Source organism: Solanum stenotomum, unplaced genomic scaffold, assembly GCF_019186545.1.
Source record: "Solanum stenotomum isolate F172 unplaced genomic scaffold, ASM1918654v1 scaffold32579, whole genome shotgun sequence".
Taxonomy (NCBI): domain Eukaryota; kingdom Viridiplantae; phylum Streptophyta; class Magnoliopsida; order Solanales; family Solanaceae; genus Solanum; species Solanum stenotomum.
Window position 1 is genome coordinate 79,792 of NW_026032026.1, and position 8,714 is coordinate 88,505.

At 27.6% G+C, this 8,714-nt stretch overlaps 1 protein-coding gene across 1 annotated transcript; it reads left to right on the forward strand.

Annotated features, from left to right (window-relative positions):
• Nucleotides 1-6,260: 6,260 nt before the first annotated feature.
• Nucleotides 6,261-7,976, forward strand: LOC125852132 (uncharacterized). Its single transcript, XM_049531862.1, has 2 exons — nt 6,261-6,533; nt 7,281-7,976. Exons 1-2 carry the CDS (start codon nt 6,324-6,326, stop codon nt 7,674-7,676), a joined length of 606 nt encoding a protein of 201 aa, XP_049387819.1. The 5' UTR covers nt 6,261-6,323; the 3' UTR covers nt 7,677-7,976.
• The last annotated feature ends 738 nt before the right edge of the window (nt 7,977-8,714 follow it).

Consider the following 8,714-nt stretch of genomic DNA (forward strand, 5'->3'; position numbering starts at 1 on the left):
ATATAAATTTTATTTTAAAAAATTAGGATTTCATGCGCAGATTCTCAATTAAACTTACCTCGCCTTCACGCACCTAGGCCCATTAATAAGCAGCACATAGTGTATGTATACATTGATTAGGAAAAATAAACGGTAAATTCGATTGGCTATTATATATTTGTGGAAAGATTTCTCTTAAGGGATCTCAAAAGTGAAAAGTGTAGGAGAATCGAAATGGAGGAGAGATTGTGTTATTTGAGAGAGAATACCAATAATTTGGTTAATTACGTAAACGATATGTATGAAGATCTTATATCATCATGTGAAGTTATAATAATAACATGTATAATAAATATATAGAAAAAGAAATGTTGCATGCAAAACATAGACAACCAAAGTTGAAGGGAATTCAATTTTATTTTATTTTTTAGTTCGATATCCATATTGAAGTTCGATTAGATTTGGATTCACATCGGAAAGTCTCACATTGAGTAGTAAAGTGCTCCTTAACGTAGTGGCGGAGCCACCAACTTACAGTTAGGGATTCATTCGAACCGTCATCATTATATTATTTGTACATGGTTAAATAATATTTTAGTTATATATAATAGATGTCGAACCTCCTTCAGCTACTTCGTGTGTCTATTTTTTCAGATTATGAACCCCCTTATTGAAAATTATGGTTTTGCCACTGCCTAAACGAAAACAACTTTTATACTCGTGGAGGCCAAATTTGAGATATCTAATTAAAAATAAAGGCATACTTATCACTCCACAAAAAATTGTGGAGGGTAAGTTGAAGGGAAATGGTTTCATTTGAAGTGATGATGCAAAGTAGTGGGGTGGGATGGGGTGGGGTGGGGGGATCTCATACGTATTCATGACTCATTAAAATGCTGGTTGTTTAAAAATGGTTGAGGGCCGTTGTGAACTATTAAAAGCACACACAAATAGATTAATGTGTAGTTTCAATGGATTGGAAATTGTTAGTTTTTTAAAAAAAAATGCAAACAATACGTTGAAATATGGATGACAATTTTTTCATCTTATAAATTTCAATTTCAATAATTATAGGACTTTAAATAGATGCATAAACAAAGTATGCTGACTTCCTGTAAGTAAAATATTGCTCATTGCACGCCTTTTTATTTAAGGGATAATTTGACTAAATTATTTATATATTATTCTTTGACCTCAATTACTAATCTCTTTCTACATTTATTAGTTTTTATTAGAATAAAGATGAAAGTGAAAAAAATTATTATTTTTTGGGCAAACAATACAAATCTCAATTGAGGACTTAACTATGTTTCTACCCATGCGTTTCCAGAATGTATCTAATATTTCACATATATGTATCTAATATGATTCACACTTATGTGAGATACATCTCCTCTCTAGCTCGCGTCCCTCCTATTTCACTTGCCTCTCTCCGTAACTGTATTCAGAGTGTATTTGGTAGCAAAAATATAGTTATGTATTTAAGTGTATTTTACTGGAAATCTGATATAAAATTATTAATTAGTGAAATAATGTGTAATTATTTAAAATTATACGAAGAATTAACAAATATAATAGAAATGTTTGTGTAATTAAATAATTTTTTTCTAAATTTTATCTTAATTTTTTAAAATAATAAATAATATTCTCTTTTTAATAAGCATGACAACTAAAATCGGTCGGAGCAAGTAGATTCCAATTTCCAACTACAAGTAAAGAAACCGATTGTTCTAATAAATCTGCTAAATCAAATACTCCCTCTGTCCAACAATACTCGTCCACTATTGACTTTGCACATTTCTTAAGAAACTACTAGAAGGATAACTATACTATATCACTCTTTAAATACAATAAATATAATGTCTTGAAAAATGTAAATGTAATAGAGAAATGCCTATAATTAATGATAAGAATAAATTAGGAGCTAAGTATAAAATTATCCATTGATTTCAAAAAGTGAACAAATATTATTGGATATTCCAAAATAGTACTCCATCCGTTCCTATTCATATGTCACAATTTTTTATTTCACGTGCATAAGAAATTAAGTGAGTTTATCATTCTATCCTTATTTTATTTTTTTTAAGTCAACTTTTTCAACCAATGAATATGAAATTATTTATTGTGATTAATTAATTTGATCAATGAGCATAAATTATTCATTTAATTTTTTTATGTTAGTCAAATGTATATTTTCAAGGCTAATAACTCACAAGGGTAAAATAGAAAAAATATTATAATTAATGCATTGATTTTATGAAATGACAAATATCATGAATCAACTATTTATAGTAAATATAACATATAAAAAGGAACCGAAAAAGATACAATATATTAAACAAATATTATTGAACGAAGAGAGTATTAAATTCCACATACTCCTAAACAACTAAATAGAAATGACTTTACAACGATCCTATAGTACTCTAGAAAAATCAGCAAACTCATGATATAAACTTTTTATGATATTTATTTTGCTTTTTCAATGGTTGAACCGTTGAAGAGCCTTTAAAGTTTTTGCTCTTTACTTTCACTTTTACTTTATCTATTTTAGATTTTAGAAGTCTTTTAAAAATACTGATTAATAGAAGTATTTACCATAATATATATATTATTAATATATAATTTTTTGTTTTGAAAAACAATTCAGAAAATAAGTAATTAATATTAAGAATAAAATATTTTTTTAAAATATATTAAAAATAATAAATAAAAATTTATTTTTGAAATACCGAAGAAGCAAAACTGGAAGGAAGAAGTAGTAGGAGTTATGAGTTATAATGACCAACCCCCTATTTAAAGTTTCTCTAGCTATATTTCAACGCCCTTCTTCAACTCAACTGTATACGGACTCTTATTATTTAATGACTATTTCAGATGAAATGATGAAAATATAGTTTCTTATTTATTTTTTTATAGTAGATTCAAAATAATCGTTTAAATATCAATTTGAATTGTTTTTGTCTTTTAAATTTATCAAAAAGTGAGCGTTTTTTCAGTCTTTAATGAATATTTACCAATTCTGATTGTTAAATTTAACAATGAGAATTTTTAAAAATAGAAAATATTTTGCTGGAACTAACATTTGAAAGTATAAATTTTGTAGCTTTATGTTATTTTTGGTCCTTTATTTTTGTGTGCGTTTGTTGTAGTTTCTGGAATTTTAATAAAATATTTTGGTGTATATATCTGGTTAAAAATTATTTCACAATTTCTGTTATATTTAACAATTAGAGTTTGATAGATATTTAATGGAAACCAAAATTACCCAAATAATTATCAAGTGATTACTATTTTGAACTTAATTACTTCCAAAAATAAAGGACCATTTTATAATTTTCTAGACAATTTCATAACCCCCCTTGGCCACCACGAAAGGATGTGGTGAAGTGGATCGGATGAGACTGCTTCTCCCTTAACCCGAAGTCTCAAAGTCGAACCTTGGCTATGAAAAAAATCTTGCTAAGGAACACTTTTCTTGAATGAGGCCCTGCATGACACGAATCTGAAATAGTCGAACTCCAATACAGATATCAGACAACATCTCCCCTCTTCATCTTCTCTATATCTTATTAACGTCACGACCTATGTGTCTAAATACAATAACTCTACAGCTAATATTTTGTCTATAGGCTTCCTTTGGAAGGAAAAACTATGACGTATATCTGCTTTTAATTGTGTTGGTGGAAGATGTATCATTTGGGGTCGTTTGGTTTCATTACATTAAAAATGTTTAATTGATTGATCTGATCATATAACAAAAATATGTGTTTAATTGGTTGCTCTTATTAAATTTTATATAGCTAATATAGACGTAACAGTATATCAATTATTATTATATGCAAGATAAGGTGCAACGTTATCGTAAGCGTTGTCGAAGCTGGGTGGTTGTATATATCCCCAATTTGGAAATTACAAACTTGTCATCAAAATTTTTACTAAAAGATTTCAAAATATAAAGAATCGAACAGATTTTAACTTCCCTCTTGGTTACTATGCTTTGATATATTAGTTTTGGGTGTCAAAATCATAATCCACCCAACTGTTTATGTTAGGGCGGATTATAGTAATCTGCATATTTTATTATTTTGACTCGCATAATTCAAGTCATTTTAAAACTATACTAATAGGCAATGCAAATTGACCAATAAGAAACTTTGTTTGAAATGTTTTAAAAAGACATTCTTTTATTTGACAAGTTTTTAAAATTCATAATATAAGAAAAGCAAGTTTTATTAAGTATTCAAGCATGCAAATTATAACAAAACAAACTTTGAATTTGAAACTAAGTAAGAATTGAACGGATTGGATTATAATGCTCCGATTTTTAGCTCATTTCAACTCAACTTGTTTCAGCGATCAATGACATGCTTATTTATCAGTTCAACCTATTTTAACATTTTAAAATTCAGCTCAACTCACTCATTTGAAACCCTATATCAGCTAATTGGTGTTGATCATCAATTATCTTATATCCCAGTAAAATAAACCAATATGCAATTATAATTGGACAAACAATTCCTTCTATTAATAGCTTCTTTATTATTATAATATTCTTTTATATACTTAACGGATTCTCATTTCTCAATATAAAATATAAAGTTCGGACAAAAATTACAGAGTTTCCGAAAAACCCCATCCAATATCCTGGATTTGCCCCTATGTGCATTATAATATATCCATAATTAGTCCATAAACCAATTGAAACCTATAGTTAATTTCTTAATTACAAGTTCCAATAGAAATAAAAGAAAAATTCATGAATTGGACTAAAGATAAAGGATTTTATGAAAGATCTTCCTTAAAAAAGTTATATATCCCATACTGAAGGGATAAATATCTCATGAATGAACATTTTGCAAGTTCCTTTTCCCCATCCATTATAAAGTAATTGGCATTAATGGCAGCTTGCTATACACACAATGATATATTACATCGCTCACTTATTAATAGTAGACCAACAATCAAGTAGACGGATAGTGACATGAGTGCAATCTACTTTAATTTCTCCGGTCCAAAATACTTGTCATATTTTACTTTTCGAAAGTCAAATAATTACTCAGCAAGTTAAGTGATATGAGAAGAATCACAGTATATTGTTACGTATAATTTTTGAATCTTTTAATTAATGTAATTTTAATATTTTGAACTAATCTGGTCTAATTTAGCTTCAAAATTTAAAACTTGGAAGTAGGAAGAGAATAATATCTCAAGTAATTTAGCTCCGAAATTACTTGAACTTTGACCAACATTTTAAGATAATTTTTTAAACCCATATTGATATGAGAGAATCATAATATATTGTATTTATTGTATAATTTTTTAATCTATCTTATCTATATTAATTGAATTGTTGTGGTTTGACACACCCCATAAGAAGAAGAAAATACGTTTTAGCATAAATTACACAATATTTTTCACTATTATTCTTTTGATTATTTCCAAACTATTCTATTTAAGAACCTTTGAAGGATAAATATGAAGAAAAAATGTTTCAATAGTTTTCTTAAACTTTGAGATTTATTTATTTTGAATTATGAAAAAAGTCTCAACAATTTACTTAATATATGGACTAAGAGGAGATAATTGTATTTCTTGCAAAATTATATTTTATGTCCTTGAATGTTTTTCTTAATAAATGTGCATTGCCTCACAAATTCAGTTAATATGGAATAGAGAAAGTAATATCTAAATTGTAATTTTACAAATATTGAATTAATCTAATCTAATTTATTTCCAAAACTTAATTAAATCAACTCTCAAGAAGCGAAACAGAAAAATTAATGTGAGAGTACTATTTATATCATTAGTTTTAATACTTTCATTCAAACACATAATTACTTATTTATAAAATTAACTCCAAACACTTATAACTTATCAGCTATTTACCATGAGCTAACTCAAACAAAACTCTACATTTCTTGTGTATAATAATAAAAAATGACATAAACAAGAATTGTGTGGTCTAGCCAAGGTTTACATTAAAGTAAAGTGATCATAATATATGATGGCAAAAGCTAATAAATAGTACTATAAATTAGTGCATGCATGAGAAAGAGTGTAGATTTGACCAAAGAGATAAAAGAGTTAGTTAGTACTACCTACTTAGCTTTAAATAGCAGGTTGGAGGTGTATAGTAATTGCAAAGTCCCAACTCCAATTTAATTCAATTTACTTCTCACTTGAAGAGCACGTCATACAGAAATAATGGGACCCTTTCTACTTCCACATTTAAATTTTTGCCCTTTTAGATTCTATATTGCACTTACTTGCCACCCCCTATATAATCTTCCACAACATTTTATAATTATCTCAACAATCCAAATATATATATATTATTAGTGATGGTGTCTTTTCATAAAATAAGTCAAATTCCAAAACAAAGAAATGTAATGGAAGATTTATGTAAGAAGAGAAAATGGGAAGATGATCAATTGTCTTGTGATAAAATAAAGCCACAAATTCAAGCAAAAAAAATTACAACTTTGTTTGGTACACAATTGAATCCTGAGACTCCTCTTCCTTTGGAGTGGCAAAGATGCCTTGATATAAAGGTATGTTATTTTTTTTATATGTATAACGATGGTGTTTTTGTTAGTGTGTGCGTATCTGAAGATAATATTTTTTTTGAATTCTCTTGACATAAGAGAGGTAATTGTGTTTCAGAAAAATTGTTTTGTTTTGTTTTGTTATTAGTTGATTGACTTTGTCCACTAGTATTTAATAGTCAGTTGGAAATTTTAAAACTAACTTTAATGAGATTTGAATCTCCCCATCTTATGGAATTTTTACTCACTTCACTGATCGATAGATCATACTTTTAAGATCATATTATTGATGTATTTTTCTTTCAAGAAATACTATAAAACTATTTAAAGGCTTCGAGCCCGTTTGAATGGATTCAATGAAAGCGTTGTAAGTTAAAAATAATTTTTGAACTCTACATCATGTTTTGAAAAAGTAAAAAAAAATTAAAAAATTCAACCATTTGATTTTAAACCAAAATAAAAACAACAATAAAAAAGTCAAAAGTTGGGATCCCAATGATTTATTCTTAAAAGTCACATAAAATAAGTACATCCAATCATGTGCTTAAGCATAAAATATGAAAGGTAGAGTATACAGTCTTATTTTGTACACTGGAAATTACAGTGTGTAACTAGCTAGTTAAAAAATATTAATATACATATATGTTTTTTGATTTTTTCATATATTTACCTTTTTGTATTTTGACTCATCCGAGTAAAGATTCTGAATCCGCCATTGATTTTTTAATTCTTTTTGTTATTTTATAAATGCAGTCTGGACAGATATACTTCTTCAACACAAGATCACAAAAGAGAACATCAAGAGATCCAAGACTAAGTGATCCTGAACCACTACCAACACATCAAGTGCATATGAGTTTAGATCTTGAACTCAACTTACTACCATCATGTCAATCACCAGAAAAAACCAACCAAATTGATGACAATTTTGTTAGCAACAACTCAAATCACTTCATAAAAAAAGACAATTATGAGTCTAAAGGTTTAATCAATCGTTCACCTTCATGGCTAACATTTGATGTTGATCAACAAGAAATGGTTACTGCAGTTTGCAAAAAATGTCATATGTTAGTAATGATGTCAAAATCTTCACCAACATGTCCAAATTGCAAATTTGTACATCCATTAGATAGGCTAAGCTCCTTTTGATTAATTAATAAAAGTATAGCCAAGTGGCAAATAATTTAGCTAAGCCTCCTAGTACCTTTTAGAAAAACATTATATATATTTCATGTAATATTTTCTGAATCGAAGGTGAACTATAATTTCGTATGGTAAAGAGGAAATTATTGTAAAGGAAGGCGACATTTATTACTGTTTTCGATATGTACATAGTTATTTTACCCGGAAAAAATAAACCATTGCTAACTTTATGAGTTTATTGCTATGGTATCATGAATGATTTGTAAAATAAAATAAAAAAATGGGTACTATATAATTATATTGAAATTTTGCAACATCAAAGTTTTTGAGTTAGTTTTTCATTATTTATTTTTTTGGGGAATATGTATGGACCGACAATAATATCGATCATAGGGTAGTTAATGTTCTGCATGTATTTGTTTCAAGTTCCTTTAATTATACCATTAAAGTGTCAAGTTAATGCACCTAAAAAGGTTTCTTAAATTTGATTTGGGAGTTAAAACTGTGTAAATATTTACGCAATCGTTAAAAAGTAAAAATAATGAAATTACTTTTTACTAGTCAATTTTTTTTTATTCACTTACCCATCTTTTACGAATCAAGAGATTTTTTTATATTATCCTATATATAGTATTAAGTACCTATACTAAATTTATTGGAATTACAACTTGATGACCGATAACAATGATAATTTAGTAAATAAGACTCTAAATTATAATGAATCTAGGGAAAGGGAACAAACAAAAATATGGAAATCAGTTTATGTACCTTTTTATTAACCTGGTTGTAGTGTAGTGATGAAATTGTTTAACTTTTAACAGAGGTCTCGAATTTGAGCCTTTGATATGGAGAAATCCAATCTCAAATATGCGATCCAAATTTAGTCAGAACCCTAATGTGGACACCGGGTGGAAAAAGAAAAACAAAATTTGAGAGCTCATCACTGTTAATAATCTATGGAAATTCTTCAATACGTAAAATGATTATGTTTTGAACAGCTATATGTTTGTTAATCTTCTGAAATTGTTGTTGCATGATCAAAAC

What these genes read in the sequence shown, in the direction of transcription:
- LOC125852132 (XM_049531862.1), top strand. Translation starts at nt 6,324, where the DNA reads ATGGTGTCTTTTCATAAAATAAGTCAAATTCCAAAACAAAGAAATGTA. An exon ending in AAAGATGCCTTGATATAAAG is followed by an intron (nt 6,534 to 7,280) that starts GTATGTTATTTT and finishes TTATAAATGCAG; the next exon opens with TCTGGACAGATATACTTCTT.